Source organism: Neomonachus schauinslandi, chromosome 8 (genome assembly GCF_002201575.2).
Source record: "Neomonachus schauinslandi chromosome 8, ASM220157v2, whole genome shotgun sequence".
Lineage (NCBI taxonomy): Eukaryota > Metazoa > Chordata > Mammalia > Carnivora > Phocidae > Neomonachus > Neomonachus schauinslandi.
The window spans coordinates 115,973,273-115,994,931 of record NC_058410.1 but is presented as its reverse complement, the minus strand read 5'-3'; the positions used below and the strand labels follow the sequence as shown (position 1 = coordinate 115,994,931).

The 21,659-nt window shown below is 47.2% G+C and overlaps 1 protein-coding gene and 1 pseudogene across 1 annotated transcript; one reads left to right on the top strand and one right to left on the bottom strand.

Moving 5' to 3' along the window:
- Positions 1-335: 335 nt before the first annotated feature.
- LOC110575586 lies at positions 336-1,150 on the bottom strand (annotated as a pseudogene).
- Positions 1,151-8,439: 7,289 nt separating this feature from the next.
- KIFC1 (kinesin family member C1) lies at positions 8,440-21,447 on the top strand. The gene is made up of 13 exons (XM_044917225.1): positions 8,440-8,689; positions 8,851-8,908; positions 9,095-9,281; positions 13,899-14,036; positions 14,170-14,269; positions 15,225-15,278; positions 15,397-15,453; positions 15,656-16,053; positions 16,722-17,501; positions 18,172-18,462; positions 18,563-18,636; positions 18,785-18,860; positions 21,391-21,447. The coding sequence occupies exons 1-13, from the start codon at positions 8,440-8,442 to the stop codon at positions 21,433-21,435; spliced, it is 2,508 nt and encodes an 835-aa protein (XP_044773160.1). The 3' UTR covers positions 21,436-21,447.
- Positions 21,448-21,659: the final 212 nt, after the last annotated feature.

Below are 21,659 nucleotides of genomic sequence, written 5' to 3'. Positions count from 1 at the left end.
ATGCTCGCGCTCGCTCTCTCTCTCAAATAAATAAATCAAATCTTAAAAAACAAACAAACAAAAAGGCAGGGACTGTGTCCGTCCTGTCTCTGCTGTGTGCCCAGCATCCAGCACAGTGTGGCACGTGCACAGCTGTGCCCCTGGCTCCGTGCCGCAACTGGCCTGCAATAAAGTCTTCTTTTTTGTGTTTTAATGACTGAGTCAACAGCTTTCTTCTTGGTCACTTGTTTTATACTTAGTAGATAAACCAAAAGAACTGTTCAGTTTGTTATATGAACATGTGTAGAGGCATATATGACTGAAATTAACCATCTAACAATAGAAAATGTCTATGTTCAGAGTCCATCAACACTTCGGGATTCAGAGCTATTTTCTAGAATGGAAAACCGACTTAGCATCTCCATCTCCAGCGGATGCATGTTGTTCCCTGTGATAATTAAGGAATGTGATGGTCCTTGCAAGTGCATAGTACATGTTTGCTGCAAGTGCTGGCTGCAATTTTCTGGCCCTCAGTTCCAACCCTGGCTAAGCTAACACAGCACCCCCTTGGTGACTACCGGTTCTTCTCATATTCTTTGATTCTGAACAATCTCTAGAAGTTGTTGTGCTGCTTGGTTGTCATTCATCTACCAAGGAGGTTCATAGGTCTTCCTTTGATGAGATTTTCCAAAGACTACTCCTTTACTTCGGTGTCTAGTAAGGACAGTGTGTGCATGCTGTTCTGTCTGTTCTTCTTCATTTTGTTGAAGAAGCTTTCTGGTCTCTGAGTGTCTGTCCAAAAAAACAATAGAAATTGTCTCTACAAATTTATACATCTGTAAACTACAGCAGCCTATTGCATTTATTATGGAAGCGTTTTGAATAACTTGGTAAGAGATTCCCAGTTTTGTTGCTCTCAGAATAAGAGCACTGTATGTTGTGGCCCCAAATGGATCATCAACCAGAACCATTGATATCAGCATCCTTCAGAATATTATCTGCTTCTTGTGCCACTTCTTCTCTAGGATCAAGAATCAATTTTCTTCCATAAAACTCTTCCAGGACTTCCTTCCCTACTAGATACACTTGAGTGCAGTGTCTTACAACTTCCAGACCCTTGGATGTTGATGTTCTTGGCATCACCCAGGCCCAAGTTGACCAGGTAATGCATTTCAAAGTCCAGGGGGAGGGAGACCACTTACTGCCACCTTGCTGAAGAAGCAGTTACTAATCAGAGTGCTTCTTACACTGAATTTGCATCCTGCATAAAAATGAAGCAAGACATTATTAAGTGTAGTAACACTTTTTTATTTCTTTTATGACTAATTTTTTCTGAGGAGCACTGACCAAAGAAAGGAAGATGATGGTTTCTTAGACCTACTTTAAAGGGTGTATCTTCCCTGGATTTTTGACATTGCTTTTTAGAGCGATAATGAACCTTACTTGGGGAGAGGCTGTCTCCCGGGAGGCCTATCCATGCAGATGGAGGGTGTGGTGGTGGTAAGTGATGCCTCCTTAGCAACTGGGACTGGAGACTGGAGAGGGAGGTCTTCCCTTCTCAAGACAAGGACCATGTGCATTCACCCCCTTTTTATTTAACACCTTTCAATTCCCATCGAAGAAATGACTTTAAAAATAGAAAGCCACATTTCTTTCTTCTAGCCCAATCTCTACCCTACTTACATGACCAGTTATTTCCCAGTCTGGATATGAAAATTTCCATTATGAGAAATTCTAGGACGTTCATTCCATATGGTTTGTAGTAGTGGAATTTTGTGATCCGGACACATCGTGAAAAAGAACATTCCTATACCAGTTTGAGATGGAGCCTGGATGGGGCCTGGCCTCTGAAAGTGCCCTCAGGCCCAGTGTCAGAGGGGCATTCTCATCCCCCATATTGCTTCCGTTGCTATTCCAAATCTGTGCTGTTAGCTGTGTTTGGATAGCCTGGAAGAGCAGGGAGAAGAAGAGATAGCAAAAGAGAATCCAGCCATCTGTTTGTAGTTAATGTCAGGAGCTCTCTTATCTCTCTGAGAACTGGAAAGTCACTGGGGAAATAATTACCACATGGACTAAAAATCTCTATTACCCTTGGGTAGAATAATGCGAACAGGAATTTTCCAATGTTCCCCATCCAATCTTTGTGTCTTCAAAAACATCTCAACGGATATCATGGGGGCGGGGCAAGGTTTAATCCTCCATCTCGGGGTAACTAGGTATCATAACCATGTTACATGACATTTGAAAATAGTGAAAACTTTTGCATTTTGATTATTTTTCCCTACTCTTTTTCTTATGCATCCTCTTTTTTCCAAACACAATTTTGAATGTAGTGTATATGCAAGGGGGTGGACTTCTTCATGTACCTTACATCCTAAATGCTTTCCTTTGTGGAGGATCCAGAAGCAATGATGTGTTTTTGAAAGCAAATGTGCTATAATACCATTTTTTTTTTACTTGAATAACTCACAAGGAGGGAAACTCTAGATTTGGAATCTAACTTGGCAAGATAATATGCAGATATGATTATAACAAAATCGGCAAGGTCTCCAACAGGGGGCTATCAACATAAGGTTGATGTGCGAATATAACTTCATATAACAAATATAATTTTAACTTGAAGTGAACAAACACAATTTGTCATAACAAATAGTCTGACAAATGCAATTTCCTATAATAATAAAAAAAAAGCCTTAAATTTTAGGTTATAACTTCTGGAGTTAGAAGTAGCTTATCACAGGGGCGCCTGGGTGGCTCAGTCGTTAAGCATCTGCCTTCAGCTCAGGTCATGGTGCCTTCAGCTCAGGTCATGGTCCCAGGGTCCTGGGATCGAGCCCCGCATCGGGCTCCCTGCTCCGCAAGAAGCCTGCTTCTCCCTCTCCCACTCCCACTGCTTGTGTTCCCTCTCTCGCTGTCTCTCTCTCTGTCAAATAAATAAAATTAAAAAAAAAAAGTAGCTTATCACAGAGGCTACCTGATTTTATCCCACTTTCATTTATTTATTTACTTATTTATTTTTATTTTATTTTATTTCAATTCAATTAACATATAGTGTATCATTAGTTTCAGAAGTAGTGTTCAGTTATTCATCAGTTGCGCATAAAATTCATCAGATGACATCACGTGCCCTCCTTAATGTCCGTCACCCCCCCACTTCTCCAGCAACCCTCAGTTTGTTTCCTATTGTTAAGAGTCTCTTATGGTTTGTCTCCCTCTCTGATTTCATCTTGTTTTATTTTCCCCTCCTTTCCCCTATGATCTTCTATTTTGTTTCTTAAATTCCACATTTATCCCACTTTTTAAAATGGAATGGAAAAAAACAAATAAAAAATAAAATAAAATAATAGTTACTCTTTGACTAGAGACAGAGCATGCCTAAAACTAATTTCAAAAAAGCTTCTTTCCCTTGGCCAGATGCTGGTCTGTTGTAACCTTGATACCTACTGTCTGTACCTATATCTGAACCTAAGCTGCACTGAAAGCCCTCATGTCAACGAAGTTCTTTTCTTGCAACGCTTCCCATTAGGTATCACGTCACTTGTAACTGATTTGAACCAAAGTTGAATTACGGTCTTTTAAAATTTATAATTTATTTTTATGCCACACCTGTTACTGTAGAGTCTTCAAATGGTATGGCCCTGTGTTTAAGGTCTGTCTCTTCAATTGACTCTAAGTTCCCTGAGGGCGGTGCTAGGTCTGTTTGGGCCCGGGGTTGGATCACTGGCAAGAGCACACATAGAAGATGCACTGCCCCAATACGTATACTATATGTAATAGATACATGTTATTAGAAGTATATGTCAATTATATTTGCATCATGTAATATAGCTTTGTCATCTTCTATTTAATAATCATCCATAGGCGGAGGGGCCTGGCTGGGAGGGGCCAGGGGCCCACCAGGGAGGTGCCTGGCTGGCTCAGTTGATGGAGCATGTGACTCTTTTTTTTTTTTTTAAGTGTTTACTTATTTATTCGACAGAGAGAGACAGTGAGAGAGGGAACACACGCAGGGGGAGTGGGAGAGGGAAAAGCAGGCTTCCAGCTGAGCAGGGAGCCAGATACGGGGCTTGATCCCAGGACCCTGGGATCATGACCTGAGCGGAAGGCAGACGCTTAATGACTGAGCCACCCAGGCACCCTGGAGCATGTAACTCTTGATTTCAGGGTTGTGAGTTCAAGCCTCACACTGGGTGTAGAGCCTACTTAAAATTAAAAAAGAAATTAAAAAAAAAATCACCCACTGGTGGAAATTTTGGTTGTTGGCAGCACTTTATTTTTGTAAATTTTTGTGTGCATTTCCGAGTATTTCCTTAAACTAAATTCTTAAATTGGAGTGTTACTTTAAGAGGTGTTGGTATTTTGGAGTTTCCTAAACTTCTAGGAAAGAAGTACCAATTTATACTCCCAGCAATTATGTATGGGGGTGCCACTTTGACACATATTTCATTCATTTTCTTTTCATTCTTTTTATCTTATTGTGTAAGGTATTTGTATGGTACAAAATGTAAAAGTACTCTCCCCTGCCCTGGACTGCTTTGAATTGCCTGGTCTTCACTTCCTGCTCAGTCCAGACAATATGGAGGTTTTTCTCCGACTCCCAAGTACTTCTTTCCCTGGAGGACAAAAGGTTGATAGTGCACCTCAGACCTAATGGTAGTTATGTTCTTCTACCACAGGCTACTCAAATCTCTGTGCCTGAAGAAACACCCATAATTGTCACTTGTGGATTCGGGGCAAGTGGCCTGGAATAGGGCTCCTCCTCCGCTGTGTTTTCAGGAGGTGAGTGTGTAAGGGCCCCTGGAGAGCTCCTCTGCACCCTTTCCCCTAGAGCCTGTAGACAAGGACCCGGGAGTCACCGCAGTGCTGGAATGCTCTGGGAAAAACTGGAGGCCTTCCTCTCCAGAATAAACCACAAAACCTACTCCTCCCCATGACTTCCTGTGGAAATGAGTGGGTCTCCCCCTAATAGAACTGGTAACTATCTATGTCTTGGTTGTGTTACCAAATAACACTCTGGGATAAAGGGAGAACAATTTTGGGGGAAATAAACCACCTCTGGCTGGGTCCTCTCAGACCCACAGAACTAGACCCAACCTTTGGGACCTCAGCTCCTGGCATGTAACCACATCTCCACTCCCGTCAAGATGGAAGCTGCTCTTTCCGCATGCTTACTTATCTCATTGCTCACAGCCGAGATGAACTCCTTCTCTGGAAATCTTTCTTCAACTCCTCACTTCTGAGAAAGGTGATCTAACAGCACTTGTCTTCCTTTTACCATATAGTAATATTTTATTGTCTGTCTCCCCTTCACTCCCAAACTGGAAGCTCAGAAAGAGATTATGTTTGTCTTCATCAAAGCCTAGCACAGGGTATGACATAAGTGGGCACTTCAGAAATGTTGAATGAATTGTACTTGAAAACTGAAGGACCTATTAAAGCTTTTCATAATAGTTTTAAGAAGTGAAATTCACCTTTTAAAGTGTACAAATCAGTGCTTTTTAGCATAGTCACAGAATTGTTCAGTCATCACCCTACTCTGAGAACAAGGGGTCTGAGGATCAAGGTGGTGACAACCAATTTTGTGGGTGAAGGTAACAGAGGCAAAATACCTGCAAGCGTCAGGGCCCAAGTAATACACATTCCCGGAGAGTGAACACAAGAATTTGCTAGGGTAGGATGGGGGGATGAAGGGTTGACATCTTTTAGACAATCCAGGTAACTTTACTGTACACCTTGCCATCTGTGGAGAGGTTTGCAAAGGGCTGGGCAAGAAAAAAGGAACCTGCCAGACAAGCCAGAAAGAGAAGCAGGGGGAGGAAGGGATGAGGGTTTCAGGAATGTGATTTCAAAGGTAAGAAATCCTCCCCAGCTTGCAGGAGGAAATCTCAGAGGAGGAGTAAAGGACTACCAAAGGCAGTTCCACTCAGCCTGCTCCTGAGATGAGCAGATGGGTGAGACTCTACCAAGACTAGGCATGGGGAACTCTTATTGTCCCCCTTAGCCCAACACCAAGGTCATGAAGAGAACTGACATCTTTATAATATCAAGTCTTTCTCTGTAAGCACATAGTATGCCTTTCCATTAATTTATTTTTAAAAAAATTTTTTAAAGATTTTATTTATTCATTTGAGACACAGAGATAGATAGATATAGAGAGAGAGACAGCATGAGCAGGGGGACAGGCAGGCTCCCCGCTGAGCCAGGAGCCTGATGTGGGCCTCGATCCCAGGACCCTGGGATCACGACCTGAGCTGAAGGCAGATGCTGAACCATCTGCGCCACCCAGGCGCCCTCTTTCCATTAATTTAAATTTTTTTCAATATCTTTCAATAAAGCTTTATCATTTTATCCACAAAGGCCTGCACACCTATTGTTAAATTTATTCTCAAGTACTTTATATTTTTGTTGTTATTGCAAATGGTATATTTTTATTAAAATGTTTATCACAACCTAACATAAAGTACACAAATCAAGTGTACACCTTGACTTTTATATATGTATATGTTCATGTAACCAAATGGCAAATATTTTTAAAGATTTATTTAGGGGCACCTGGGTGGCTCAGTCCATTAAGCGTCTGCCTTCGGCTCAGGTCATGATCCCAGGGTCCTGGGATCGAGCCCCACATCGGGCTCCCTGCAGGAGCCTGCTTCTCCCTCTCCCTCTGCCTCTCCCCCTGCTTGTGCTCTCTATCAAATAAATTAATTAATTAAAGCTTTTCATAAAATGTTTTAAAATAAATCAAAAAGATTTATTTACTTATTTATTTGATAGAGAGAGAGAAGGCATGTGTGTTGAGAGGGGGGCAGAGGGAGAGGGAGAGATAAAATCTCAAGCAGACTCCCCAGTGAGTGCAGAGCCCAACGCAGGGCTCAACCTTACAATCCTGAGATCATGACTTGAGCTGAAATCAAGAGCGGGGCGCTTGGGGCGCCTGGGTGGCTGTCGTTTGGCGTCTGCCTTTGGCTCAGGTTGTGGTCCCGGGATCCTGGGATCGAGCCCCGCGTCCGGCTCTCTGCTCGGCGGGAGGCCTGCTTCGCCCTCTCCCACTCCCCCTGCTTGTGTTCCCTTTCTCACTGTGTCTCTCTCAGTCACATAAATAAATAAAATCTTAAAAAAAAAAAAAAAAAAAAGAATGGGATGCTTAACTGACTGAGCCACCTAGGTACCCCTCAAATGGCAAATATTTTTAAAAGTTATGCTCTCTGATGGTTGCTGATGCTAGAAATGCAATAGGTTTTGTATACTGATTTTTGTTATATTGATTTTGTACCCAGCAACCTTGCTAAATTCACTTACCAATTCTATCTCAATTTTCTTTTGGGGTTGCTACACACACAATAATTTCATCCACAAATACTGATATTCTTGTTTTTTTCCCAATCCTTATATATTTGTTGCTGTTGTTTATTGGACTGGCTAAACTTCCATTATTGCATTGACTGGGGTTATTGAGAGCAAGCAGCCTTGGCTTGTTTCTCATCTTAAGAGAAATGCTTTCAACACTTCACCATTATTGTGATGTGTGCTGCAGGATTTTTGAGGATGTCCTTTATCAGGTTATAGGGTAGTCTTTAATATCAACGGATGAATATTTCGAGTAGTTTTTATGTATCAATTGACATGAATGAACTGTTTCCCCTCTAATGTACTGATGGATCCATATTTCCCCTAGTCTAACATTTGTTTATAACTTTGAGAAATGTCTTTTGCTGTTACGTTTCTTCTCAGTTCTCCCTCTTGACCCATCCATTAAGTGTTGGTCTTCTTGTTTCCTCCCTCACTCTTCTTCTCTCTTCTTTTCAAGCTCCTGCTTTTTGTAAGTTTCCTAAGCTATCAAAGTTTGGGGGATGACCCCTGGTTTTCAGACTCTGTGTCTCCCCAGTCTGCTCCCTCCACAAGCAGGTTTGAATTCAAGTTAAAGCACTGGATTGGAAGACAGGTGGCTTGAGTTCCAATTCTGTCAATCTCCAAAAATGCACCAAGACAGATTTCCCCCTGCCTTTCAGTCTCATCAATAAAATCCCTGTCCCATCTCCAGGTTGGTTGGAAACTCCCACGAATAAATGGGTAGAACCACTCTGCAAATTACTCACAGGTAAGAGTTTGATGTCTTTGACACTAAGATTGTTGGAGGTAGTGTGAGGTAACATATAGCTTGGATTTCGAAGCTAATAGAATCTAGATCCACTCCCAATCAGCAGTGTGACCTTGTGCTTGTTACTTAACCTTTCTAAACCTGCCTCCTTCATCCAGCTTGCAGATAAAAAATGCAAAACACTCGACACATAGTAAGAGCTCAGTGAATTTAGCGATTATTAAAAGAGATAATGCACATGCAGACAGCCTGAAAAGCATAAAATATTCCATAAATGTAAGTCCGCGGGTTCGAGGCTCCAAAGGCCCTAAGCCAGCTCCCCAGCACCGGTATCAGCGCCCAGGTACCTAGTAGGTAGGTTGATGAGGGGGACTGCAGAGAAAACTCCTCTGAGCCTCGAATCCCCACTGTCGGGCTTCCAGAAGCGCCAAGCCGTACCCAACGTCCCTAAGTCTGGTGAAAAATGCCAAAATGACTGGGGAAGGGGCAGATGCGGCCACTCCCACATTCGCGGGAGGGCTCCTGCTACCACTTTCCCGGAGCTTTACCCGGAGTTCAACTCCGCGGAGAGGCGCCGCGCCACCAACCGCAATCACTACGATCCAGTCGAGGGTAACGAGTGCGCTCCCTGCTGCAGTCGCTAGGGGCGGGCTCGTCGCGTCCCTCCCCCTAAACGGGTCCCCGTTTGCGCACGCGTGATTACTTTCCTCCAGCGCTCTCGCCCCACTCTAGGTACTTTCGCGCTGCGCGTTACAGGCATTTTCTGACGTAAGGCGCTACAGCTAGGAGCCGAGCGGAAGTGCAGCGCGACGACGGCTACAGGAGGGGAGGGTGAGAGAGGTGGAAGTGGAGCCGGAAGTGTGACTAACTAGCCTGCCTCCCGGTCGCCCGCGAAGCAGGAAGGAGAAGGTGCCGGCCTGGCGGGGTGTGGCCTCGGGAGGCGGAGGGCGCTGCGATTGGCCCTTGGCTGTGGCGCCGGCGACGATTGGCCCTTGCTTGCGGAGGGAGGTGAGAAAGGTGGCGGCGGTTGGAATTCAAAAGTGGCGGGTGTGGCACCCGGCTGGTAGCCCCCCGGAGCCCGGAGCGCGCGTGCTTTGTGTCGCGAGCCGGCGAGAGAACGCGGGTCCCGGGAGCCCGGGCGCCGTGTCCTCTTCCATTGTGCTCGCCTGGCGCGTGTGGTACGGAACTGGACATGGAGCCGCAGGTGAGTAGAAGCCGCGTTGGGTCTCTTGCCCACGATGGTGACGAGCCCCCGGCTCCCGGCCGGCCTTCGTCCTGCCTGCTTGGAGGGTGAAAGTCCGTGCGTCCCCGAACAGTGGACAGGAGGGAGGGAGAGGGCAGGGAGCAGCCCCAGGAAGTCGGAGTGCATGTCTGTCTGCTCTCCCCCAATTTCAGGGAGTCCCATACACCCTTCCTCACTTTCATGTCTCCAGGATTTTCCATTTCGATTTCTCAGGCTTGTCTGATTTGTACTTACTTCTCCATTCCTACCGACGATTACAGTGTGTGATCGAGAAAGGGGAGTTCTGAGATTCCGTCTACCGCTGGGGAAATGGTGCCCGAGGCCAAATCCCCGCTGATGATCTTTCCAGTTCTCTCTTGTTCCTTTCGCTTTGGAGTGCTGGAAGGGGATAAAGGGATTGGGGTAACCTGAACGGAAGGACTCCTCATTCTCTCTCCTCCAGGTTTTACAGAGATCTCTGACTCCTGAGACTGGCTTGACTTAAGTTTCTTCTCCTCTCAGCGCCCTGCTGCACCCCACAACCATCTGCAGCCTTCCCTCTCCAGTGGAGAGAGAGGTGTGACAGCGAGAGTGTATTGACTTTTGGTGCCAGAAAAAGACTCCTGTCTGGATCCTCTATTTACTAGTATTTCACATTCAGATTTACCCAAAACAAGTTTCAACCTGAAGAGATGTTCTTTGTATCCTGACAGCTAAAGAGCAGAGCAGTAGGATTGTGACAGTGAAAACCAGTAGAAGCCTTCTCATATTTACTGAGCACCTACTATGTACCAGGCACAGTTGTAGATAACTTGGGATGCAACAATAAACAAGACTAATCCCTGTCATCTCTATAGATGTCATTCTATGAGAAGCTGCCATTCTATGGGGAGATGGGAAATGTGTCATAAGTTATATAATTCTATTCTTTGTGCACATTTCTGCAGGCAGCAGGAAAAATAATGCCACCTCCTTTTTTTTTTTTGTATAGAAGCCAGTGGTCTGGATATATCACAGTTTATTTAAGTATTCCCCCACCGGTGGACATCCAATTTCATTCCTTTAAAAATGTATTGAGTCCTGACATGTAGCAGGCATTATACTGGTTATATGGTTGTGAACAAAACAGATATGTTCTTATGATGCTCACAATCTAATGTAAGGAAAGACAATAAGCCAATAAACTAAAATTTAAAAAACCTGGGCATCAAATTGTTCCAGAGTTTTCTCTATAGGGATGCACTGTAAACATCCTTAAATATATCTCGTTGTATTTGGAATCTCTCCATGTTGTTTCTTAACGAGTTCATATGGATCTGCAATGAGTTTTAAATAAAAAGTTTAATTAAAAAACAAAAGAATAGGGGTGCCTGGGTGGCTCAGTCAGTTAAGTGACCAACTCTTGGTTTTGGCTCAGGTCATGATCTCATGGGTCATGAGATCAAGCCCCATTGTAGGGCTCTGCACTCAGCAGGGAGTCTGCTTAAAGATTCTCTCCCTCTGCCCCTCCCCCTACTTGAGTGCACTCTCTCTCTCAAAATACATTTTTTAAAAATATTTATTTATTTGGGGTGCCTGAGTGGCTCAGTCGGTTGAGCATCTGCCTTCGGCTCGGGTCATGATCCCAGGGTCCTGGGATCGGGCCCCACATCGGCTTCCTGCTCAGCGGAGAGCCTGCTTCTCCCTCTCCCTCTGCCTGCCTCTCTGCCTACCTGTACTCTATCTCTCTGTCAAATAAATAAATAAAATATTTAAAAAAAAATTATTTGACAGAGAGAGCACACAAGAGGGCGGGGAAGCAGCAGAGGGAGAGAGAGTAGGCTGAGCAGGGAGCTCAAGGTGGGGCTGGATCCCAGGACTCCAGGATCATGACCCGAGCCAAAGGCAGATGCTCAACTGACCGAGCCATCCAGGCATCCCAAATAAATTTTTTTAAAAAGGGAAAAACAGCCCTTCCTCCTGTTCTCTTGGTTGTTGGAACTGTGGCAGGCCTCTTGGAATCACCCTGGACTCCTCCATCTCCCTCACTGCCTGCCCTCTACCTCCCCTCACCAGGCCAGCTCCTAAGTTAGATCAATACTTGGTTTCTAGTAATCCAGCCCCTCCTCTTCATCCCCACTGCCTGCCCTCTCTCAGATGGATTTCTACTTAGCCCTCAAGCTCCTAAAACAGCCCCTCTCGGCTGAGTTCCATGAAAATTAAGCTCTATGCATCTTTTTTATCTAATGAATTAACTTCTCTCTTATGCATCTAGAATGGTAAGAGGTGTATACATCCTTGGGAGAATTGAGAAAGTGGATCATTTTTTGTAGAGTTTAATTCTTCTGTGGTACTCCAGTTTGGAAAGAATGCCCTATAAAGTTACCTCTGGGAGGGCAGGGATTTTATTCATTACTCTCACCCCAGCTTCTAGAACAGTGTCTGGCATGGAGCAGTCTTGCAACAAATCTTAGTGCAACAAATCCTTGTTGGATGAAGGAAGAAAGGAATGATGCATTCTTTCTGCCTGTCATACCCCTCATCTACCTCCATTCATTCTTCACCTTGTTTCTCGTTGCTTTTTTGGTACAAATCTTGTCTTACTATTCTGACAAAATCATGGTCCCTCTTGCCTTCAGTAAACGCTAGACTCCTTATCATGGCATGCCGACTGCCACAATCCTTTCCCTTCATCTCCTCACTTTCTGCGCACACTCCGTGTGTCAGCTAAACAGAACAACTTGACATTCCTTGCATGCACCCCTCCTTGCTTTCTGCCTGGGATGCTCTTCCTTGGCCCAAGCCCCCTGGCTAACGCTCATCATCAAGGTTTTGCCTTAAAAGACCTTTTAGAAGTGTTCTCTGACACTCTCCCCATCTGAACTACATGCTCATCCCCTCCTTGGGGCACTTTTTATGATAGCACTCAGTAAAGTTTTAATAATCTCTTTAAATGCTTCTCTTCCCCATTTTTTCATGAGTATTTTGCAGGCAGGGATCACATCTATTACTCCCAAACCCAGATCGTTTTCTGGCACATAACAAACACTAAGTAAATATTGAATGAAGGAAGGAAGCCAAAGGGCAGAGAGACTGGCCTTGGAATTAAAAGTTAATTATAGTGAAGATCAGAAGTTGATCAGTCTACATAGTGCTCTCCTGATGGTGGGATCAGAGTAGGGTTTGCATAGGAAGGATCTGGCTTTAGCACGGAGAAGTTCTGTGTCCTCAGAAACCCGTTAGTTCTGCGCAAACTAGAATGGTTGGTCACCCTAGACAGGAGTAGCTGTGGAGTGGACATAATCTCCAGGCACCGAATTGAGGTGCTTAGGAGAGGATCTCTCTTTCACACTGCCCCCACCCCACACCTGTACTTTGGTGGTCTCTAAACTGGGTCATGCTGCTTCTTAGTCTTCTCCATGCAAGTCAGCCTACTTACAATTCATTGTTTTTTATAAATAGGCTCTTTTGTATATTTTTAACATGCCTGATCAGAAACTGTGTCTGGTTTTCCACACACACAAAGCTAAAGCCTAAACTCCTCCTTAGCCTGGCATCAAAGTCCTACAGGTCACTATATTCTAGCAGTTAAACGCATGGCCTCCAGAACCAGACTGTCTAGATTGTAACTGCGGCTCTGCCTTTTACTCGCTGATGAGCTTAGACAAGCTATTTTACCTCTCAGTGCCTTCCTTTCCCTCATCTGCGAAATGAGGCTGATAATAGCACCTCCTCAGTGGGCTGCTGTAAGGATTAGGTTGATACAGAGGAAGCATTTAAAACAAATTCTAAAATGTTACCCACTTGAGGAGCCTGGGTGGCTCAGTTGGTTGAGCATCAGACTCTTGATTTCAGCTCAGGTCATGATCTCAGGGTCATGAGATCGAGCCCCACATGGTGCTTGGGCTGGATGTGGAGCCTGGGTAAGATTCTCTCTCTCCCTCTCTAAAAAAAATTTTTTTTTAAAAATAAGTAAAATATTACCTACTCCTCCTATCTAGTCTTCAGCCTTATCTATCTTCCACTCTCTCTCTTATTTATGATTCTCCATTTTAGCTGAAAGAGCCTATTGGTTTCCCAGCCATATTATGTGTATATTTGAGGTTTTGCCTTCTGAAGAAAGTATCCATTTCTCTGTGCTTGTTTAAGTACTACCCTTGGGATGCCTGGGTGGCTCAGTTGGTTAAGTGTCTGCCTTTGGCTCAGGTCAGGATCCCGGGGTCCTGGGATCGAGCTTGGTATCAGGCTCCTTGCTCAGCGGGGAGCCTGCTTCTTCCTCTCCCTCTGCCTGCCACTCACCCTCTCTTGTGCATGCTCTCTCTGTCAAATAAATAAATAAAATCTTAAAAAAAAAAAAAAAAAAAGTACTACTCTTAAAGTTCGCTGAAGTTCAGCATCTGTCCAGCTTTTCCCTTAGAACTTTCTCCCACTTTTGCATTATGTCCCACTTCTCTCTGTGCCTTTTGGCTGGCACATCATCTGTGGGCCCCGGTTTGTGCACAAGAGGTACTCAGTCAGTGCTTGTTGGTGGTTGAGAATTAGGCTAGGGGACTAAGAAGGGGAGTTCTTGGGACATTTGGGCTCCAGGGTATGTCTGAAGGGTCTCTCTTTTCCCAGCAGAGGTCCCCCTTGTTGGAAGTGAGGGGGAACGTAGAGCTGAAGAGGCCCCTGGTCAAGGCTCCTTCTCGGCTGCCTCTACCGGGAACCAGGTTTAAGAGGGGGCCTGACCAGATGGAGGATGCCTTAGAGCCTGAGAAGGTGAGCTGGGTTTGGAAAAGCTTTACATGTGTGTGTGTGTGTGTGTGTGTGTGTGTGAAAGAGACAGAGGGAGAGTGTGTGTGTCTAAACCAATCAGGGAGAGTAAATGTACCCAATTCTTGTCTATCTCCAGAAAAGGACACGAGGACTGGATACAGTGACCAAAATTGCCACGTCCCACCCCAGAGCACCTGCCCTCACTGCAAGACCACAGACACAAGGCCAGACCACAGGTGGGTTCTAGCAGTGGGCAGAAACCAAGGGAATAGAAGTCCAGTGCTCTTCAACTCACTTATTTCTTGTCTTTCAATTTTAGCTTATTTTGAATAGGTAATAGGTTTCACTTGTTTTAAAATTCCAAAGGCACACGGGGTGCCTGGGTGGCTCGGTGGGTTAAGCATCTGACTCTTGATTTTGCCTCAAGTCATGATCTCAGGATCATGAGATCCAGCCCCAAGTCAGGCTCCACTATGGGCATGGAGCCTGCTTGGGATTCTCTCTCTCCCTCTCCCTCTCCACCCCCCTCCAAATTCCAAAGGCACAAAAGTCATTTTACAGAGGAAAGTCTCCCTCCTACCCCTGTCCCCCAGCCACCCAGTTCCCCTGCCCAGGGGCGTTCTGTGGGCGTTCTGTCCCTTCCAGGGCGTTCTGTGGGCGTTCAAGCACATCTGGACATGTTCTCCAACATTTTTTTTTATATATATAAATGGTAGCGCTCTTGACACATGGCTCTGCCCCCTGCTCTTTTTGCTTATCTTGGTCCAACTTATTTCTTGGTGTCTTGAGTAATTTCTGGTCCTGGGAAGGATATCTTCAGAGCTGGCCAGATTTCAGGGAAGAGGGAAGTTATCTTCTTTCTTTTTTTTTTTTTTTAAAGATTTTATTTATTCATTTGAGACACAGAGATACAGAGAGAGAGAGAGAAAGCATGAGCAGGGAGAGAGGCAGAGGCAGAGGGAGAAGCAGGCTCCTCGCTGAGCCAGGAGCCCGATGTGGGGCTCGATCCCAGGACCCTGGGATCATGACCTGAGCTGAAGGCAGACGCTTAACCATCTGAGCCCCCAGGCGCCCCGAAGTTATCTTATTTCTAATCCTCAGAAAAAGCAACGACTCTGTGCCTGGCCCAGCCAGAGTTCATGCCACCCTGAGACTGATTGTGCTACTTTTTCCTGTCCCATCTCCCGACAGCTCCAAAAGTTCCCAAGAATTCAGGACCCCGATGTTCCACAGCTATTGCCACAGGTAATAGTGCTTCAGAGCTGGGGCTGAGGAGAGATTTGGGGGTATGTGTAAAAGGAGATGATGGGGGTGGAAAGACCCTGGTGCTGTGATTTCTTATGTTAACTCCCCGATTCTCTAGTGTTGAAGAATCAGAAACCAGGCCCTGCCGTTCCTGCCCAGAAGCCTGCAGGTAGGTGCCAAGCATAACCATTGGGTGAGAGGCTGGGATAGGAAGGAGAGGAGGTGGTGAGTACCCCCCAAAAAAATCCATTTGGTTCCCTCCCTGTCTGGAGGGGAAAGAGTTGTAGCAGTGGGTGTGGAGGCCTTAAAGGCCTGGAGGGAGGAAAGATAGAAAGCCACGACCTCCCTGACCTTTGTCCTTTCCGTGCCCATCTTAGCGGCTGCCCCTCCCATGGTGGGAGGGAAGAAACCCACCAAACGTCCGGCCTGGGACTTAAAGGGTCAGTTATGTGACCTGAATGCCCAGCTGAAGTGCTTCCGTGAGAGGACTCAGACTTTGAACCAGGAGAACCTACAACTGCAGGACCAACTCGAGGAGGCCCAGCAACAGGCCCAGGCCCTGGGGGCAGAGTGCAGGACACTGGAAGGGGAGTTGGCCAGGCTGCAGGCCCAGGCTGAGCAGGGTCAGCAGGAGTTGGGGAACCTCAGGGCCCATGTCCTAGAGCTGGAAGAGCAGCTGGGCACAAAGGAAGGCTTGGTGCAAGAGCTCCAGAAAGAACAGTTGGGATTGCAGGCGGAGCGAAGGGGACTGGCCGCCCGGCTGGAGGAGCAGGAGGTAAGGGCCACCTTCTTACCAAACGCCAACCCTCCTTTCTGGGTTACCCTGAGGACTCTTTGGGCTTGGGAGTCCCTGGCCACCTCTCTCCAGCAGTATTCCTCTGTCCTTCTCCACCCCTGCCCACTCCTGACTGCGTCTTGCTTTCTGCCCCACTTCTCCCTATCCTGACTGCTTTCATAGCCCCCCACCCCACCCCAGATCTGTGTCTCCCCTCATCCTCCATCTTCTCCTCAGTCTCTTTCTTCCCTGGTCAAAAATCCCTGCGGCATTCTCTCTTCTTCTCATGTCCATTTGACTCCTTGATGTCCCCACCAACTTAGATGGAATTACTTGCAGTTTCTCAAATGATTCAATCTTCTCTTCAGGGCATTTTGCACATTCACTTCCCTCTTTGTGGAACATTCTTTCTGTTCTCTGTCTTTTCCTTGGTTTATTCCGATACTTTTGGGTGTCGGCTTAGCTATCATTGTCCTTGTGCCCCTTTTGGCTGTTCCCAGAGCACTCCCTAATCTGGTACCATGACTCTTATTTTCTTACCTCTTTCCTTAGCAGACTTTGAAGTCCTTGGGGACAGGGACTGCCCTCCCTCCACCCCCCACCTCGTTGTGACTTGTCCTTATTCTTCTGCTGGGTCTCACCCTCTGTGTCCACTCCGTTCCGAACAGAGGAGGCTGCAGGCCTCAGAAGCAGCTCTGTCAGGCAGCCAAGCGGAGGTGGCATGTCTGCGTCAGGAGGCTGCAGCGCAGGCGGCCGCACTGGTGGAGCAAGGAGAACGTCTGCATGGGCTAGAGATGGAGCGCCGGCGACTCCACAACCAGCTACAGGAACTCAAAGGCAATATCCGTGTGTTCTGCCGGGTCCGCCCTGTCCTTCCAGGGGAGCCCACCCCGTCCCCAGGCTTCCTCCTGTTTCCCTCTGGCCCTGGCGGGCCCTCCGATCCTCCAACCCGCCTCAGTGTCTCCCGGTCTGACGATCGTCGTGGGACCCTGAGTGGGGCGCCGGCCCCCACCACCCGCCACGACTTCTCCTTCGACCGGGTATTCCCACCAGGGAGTGGACAGGACCAAGTGTTTGAGGAGATTGCCATGCTTGTCCAGTCAGCCCTGGATGGCTACCCAGTGTGCATCTTTGCCTATGGCCAGACAGGCAGTGGCAAGACCTTCACCATGGAGGGCGGGCCTGGGGGAGACCCCCAGGTGGAGGGCCTGATCCCTCGGGCCCTGCGGCACCTCTTCTCTGTGGCCCAGGAGCTGGGCGGCCAGGGCTGGACCTACAGCTTTGTGGCAAGCTACGTAGAGATCTATAATGAGACTGTCCGAGACCTGCTGGCCACGGGGACCCGGAAGGGCCAGGGCGGTGAGTGTGAGATTCGCCGGGCAGGGCCGGGGAGTGAGGAGCTCACTGTCACCAATGCCCGCTATGTTCCTGTGTCCTGTGAGAAAGAGGTAAGCACCGAGCGGCACTGGGACTGGAGAATGGGGAGGAGTGGGCAGGGTGGCACAGGATGTAGGTGGACGTAGGAGGGACCAGGAGAGAGCGGAAGGATGGAAGGGTGGGTTGCGTCGGTGGGTCGCCACGTCAGTTTTGGCCGGGGGGTGGGGGGTGTTGGGGGGCTGTAAGGTAGATCTGTCTGCCTTAGGGAACGAGGGGGTAGAGTGACGCACATGCCGAGGGCTTCCTGGCCCCTGCCCGCTGTATCTCAGGTCCCATTTCCTACTACTCCCCTTGCTCAGCTCTCTCCAGCCTCGCTGGCCTCCTGGCTGTTCCCCAGCCAGCTCATCACATTCTCGATTCAGGGCTTTTGCCTGAATGTTCCTCTCTTCGAATGGCTTGCTCCCTCGCTGCCTTCAGAGTTGAAGGCACTGAAGCTGTCCCTGGCCATCCTGTCTCAAATTGCAGCCCTCACCCTACCTTCACGCGCTCTTCCTGGTTCTGTTCTAGTTTCCCCCTCAGGACTCTGGAGCCGTAGCTGTGCATTTTACTTAATCATTCTGTCTCTTCACTGGCTAGAAAGAAATCTTCAAGAGGGCAGGCACTGACTCTGGGTCATTGCTGCCGACGTGGCTGCGTGCTGAGCCCCTGCCCGCTCTTGCCCCTTGCTCCTCCTGTCCCCAGGTGGAGGCCCTGCTCCACGTGGCCCGCCAGAACAGGGCGGTGGCCCGCACGTCGCAGAACGAGCGCTCATCACGCAGTCACAGCGTGTTCCAGCTCCAGATCTCTGGGGAGCACGCCGGGCGGGGCCTGCAGTGTGGGGCCCCCCTCAGCCTTGTGGACCTGGCTGGGAGTGAGCGGCTGGACCCTGGCTTAGCCCTTGGCCCTGGGGAACGGGAACGCCTTCGGGAAACACAAGCCATTAACAGCAGCCTGTCCACCCTGGGGCTGGTCATCATGGCCCTGAGCAACAAGGTGGGAATGGGGATGGGGGCCGGTGGGACCTGGGGTGGGTTGAGGCTGCTCACGCTGAACCCTGTCCTATCCTAATCACCCGTCTCCCTCAACCCTCCAGGAGTCCCACATTCCTTACCGGAACAGCAAACTCACCTACCTGCTGCAGAATTCTCTGGGTGGCAGCGCTAAGATGTGAGTGAAAGCGACAGACAGACAGGAGGGGTTGGGTGGAGACTGTGAGGCTGGGGTCAGGGGCCGGAAAGGGGCAACAGTGGGAACCTGGTGCAGGCTCCACCCAGCCACTGATGCTGGGGTTTGGTCCCCTCTCCTCTCTCCACAGGCTCATGTTCGTGAACATTTCCCCCCTAGAAGAGAACGTCTCTGAGTCCCTCAACTCCCTACGCTTTGCCTCCAAGGTGCAGTTACCACCAAGCCCAGGCCCTGTCAGGACCCCTGGGTGATTGTAGGCTTCTCCATTCTGACCCTTTAGGGTCCCCTTCAGTCCTTTAGGCCAAGGGCACATTCATCTGGAAAGGATTTGCATTTGCCGGGCATCTGGGGTACTATCTCTCTGGATCCATTTTTAGCTATTGGGTCTTGGGGTTTTTTAATTTTTTTTTTTTTTAAGATTTTATTTATTTATTTGACAGAGAGAGACACAGTGAGAGAGGGAACACAAGCAGGAGGAGTGGGAGAGGGAGAAGCAGGCTTCCCGCAGAGCAGGGAGCCCGATGTGGGGCTTGAGCCCAGGACCCTGGGATCATGACCTGAGCTGGAGGCAGACGCTGAACGACTGAGCCACTCAGGCGCCCCAGGGTTTTTTAATTTTTAAAAATAGGTAGTTAAGGGGTCAAAACTATATAAAAGCTATACACAACAAATGAAGTTTTACCACCACCCCTGTGCACCCCATTCTCCCCACCTGCCCTGGTAGAGGTAGTCATTTTTAACATTTGGCATTTTACTTATCCTTTCAGTGTTTCTTCTTGCAAATATAAGCAATATGCTTGTGCTTATTCCCTTCCTTCTTCTATAGACATCTCTCTTTTCATATATATGTATGTATATGTGTGTGTGTATATATATATATATATATATATATATATGTTGTTCTGTACTTTGTTCTGCTTAACAAGATATCCCTAAGATTACTCCTCTCCCCACCCCCAGCACGCAGAGATCATCCCATTATTTTTATGTCTGCCTGGGACTCTGCTATGTGGCTGCACCAAAGTTTATCCACCAGTTCCCTCTACTGGACACTTGGATTGTTTCCACCCTTTTACAAACAAGACCATGTTGGCTAACCTTGTACATATATGTCATTTTATATTTGTTTAGTCATATCTGACTATGTAGGGAGAGATTCCTAGCATTGGGATTGCTGGATCAAAGGAGACTTAGATGTGGGCGCCTGGGTGGCTCAGTCGGTTAAGCGTCCGACTCTTGATACCGGTTCAGGGCATGATCTCAGGGTCGTGAGGTCAAGCCCCACGTCGCGTGGAACCCACTTCAGATTCTTTCTCTCCCTCCACCTCTGCCCCCCTGCCCCATGCGTGCACACACTCTCTCTCTCAAAAAAAAAAAAAAGTGAGAGACTTAGATGGTTTTCAGACCATTCCAAGTAGTGTGAAGTCAGGCTCCAAAACCCACTTAAACATTAAGGGAAGGCCATGCCATGAATTCTCTAGGAGATTTATGCTCCTTCCACTAAAGTTTTAGGGGCTTGTTAGATTTGAATCAGGCTTATATTTCTTTTCTTTTCTTTTTTTTTTTTTAAGATTTTATTTATTTATTTGACAGAGACATAGTGAGAGCAGGAACACAAGCAGGGGGAGTGGGAGAGGGAGAAGCAGGCTTCCCGCAGAGCAGGGAGCCCGATGTGGGACTCGATCCTAGGACCCTGGGATCATGACCTGAGCCGAAGGCAGACGCTTAACGACTGAGCCACCCAGGCGCCCAGGCTTATATTTCTTGACAAGAAAACTCAAGATGGTACAGTATACTTTCTGTTGCATCAGGAGCACCTAATATCCAATCGTTTTAATGAAATAAAAATCAATCATGGGATTTGGGTGTTACCAGCTTGTTACCATTTGAAAACTCCCTATTGACCTAGTGATTTCACTTAGTGATTTTATCGAACAATGATCGTACCTAGATCTATTATTTCATTAGAGAGTTTAATTTTCTCAGTCACTTTACATTTGTTAGTCCTGTCTCTTCTATAATGAACTTCCCTTTGCCATGTATTTGGTTACTCTGAAATCCAGTCTATATAGGAAAGGCAGAGTAAATGCTAGATTCTTTATTAATTTTCAGTATTAGAAGTTGGTATCTTGGCAACTTCCAAAGGTGACCAAGTGGGTTTTTATCTGGGTGGGTGTCATTTTACAGATGCTTATGGATTTGATATATATCCTTTGTAGTCATTTTTTCTGATGCTCAAATTGCCCCATCTTTGGCCAGTGGGCGCTCCTTTAAGTTGGCTTCTGTGTCCTTTAGACAGGAACCAGTAGTCTTTATTGTAGATTCGTCGTGTACATATCCTGCCTAAACTTAGGATCATTTATTTTCCAAGGAGCCTTGGTTCTTAAATGAGTGTTGTTCATGTTTTATCTAACTTATTAACCAGTAAATGGTGGGAGGCTTGGGGTCTCTGGGCCACGGTATTGCTGAAAATGGACGTTCCATCTCTCTCTGCTCCTGTGTGTGGCCTCCATCCCTTCTCAGTCAGGCCTCTTCACCTCATCCAGACTTGGTGTGGTTAGTGGGCAGAGACCTCACCTTAACTGAGACCAGCCTGAACCCACCTTCAGAGCCCTTCAGTATTTTCTGAGGGCAGCCCCAATATTGGGGGTGGGAGGCAATCCAGAGAAACAGAGAAAACTGTTATTTTGGTTACTTAGAAAACGTTTTTATCCTGTCTAAACCCTCTGCCCGCAGGTGAACCAGTGTGTTATTGGTACGGCCCAGGCCAACAGGAAATGAAGACAGATCCAGATCCTCTGTGTGTTTGGGGTGGGGGTGGGGGGCGGCTTGGGGATGCTTTATTGGGGGGGGAGGGGCGCTGTGTGACCTGGGTCTATCAAATAAAGAACAGTTTTTTGGGGTTTTTTTCTTTAAATAAAGGTTTTATTAGCAATGGGCCATATCTGCAAAAATGGGAACTGTGGATCTGCAAAGTATTTGTGTTTGCAGAGCAAGGGCGTCAG

What these genes read in the sequence shown, in the direction of transcription:
- KIFC1 (XM_044917225.1), top strand. Translation starts at nt 8,440, where the DNA reads ATGAGGGGGACTGCAGAGAAAACTCCTCTGAGCCTCGAATCCCCACTG. An exon ending in TCACTACGATCCAGTCGAGG is followed by an intron (nt 8,690 to 8,850) that starts GTAACGAGTGCG and finishes TTCTGACGTAAG; the next exon opens with GCGCTACAGCTAGGAGCCGA. An exon ending in CTGGGTGGCAGCGCTAAGAT is followed by an intron (nt 18,637 to 18,784) that starts GTGAGTGAAAGC and finishes CTCTCTCCACAG; the next exon opens with GCTCATGTTCGTGAACATTT.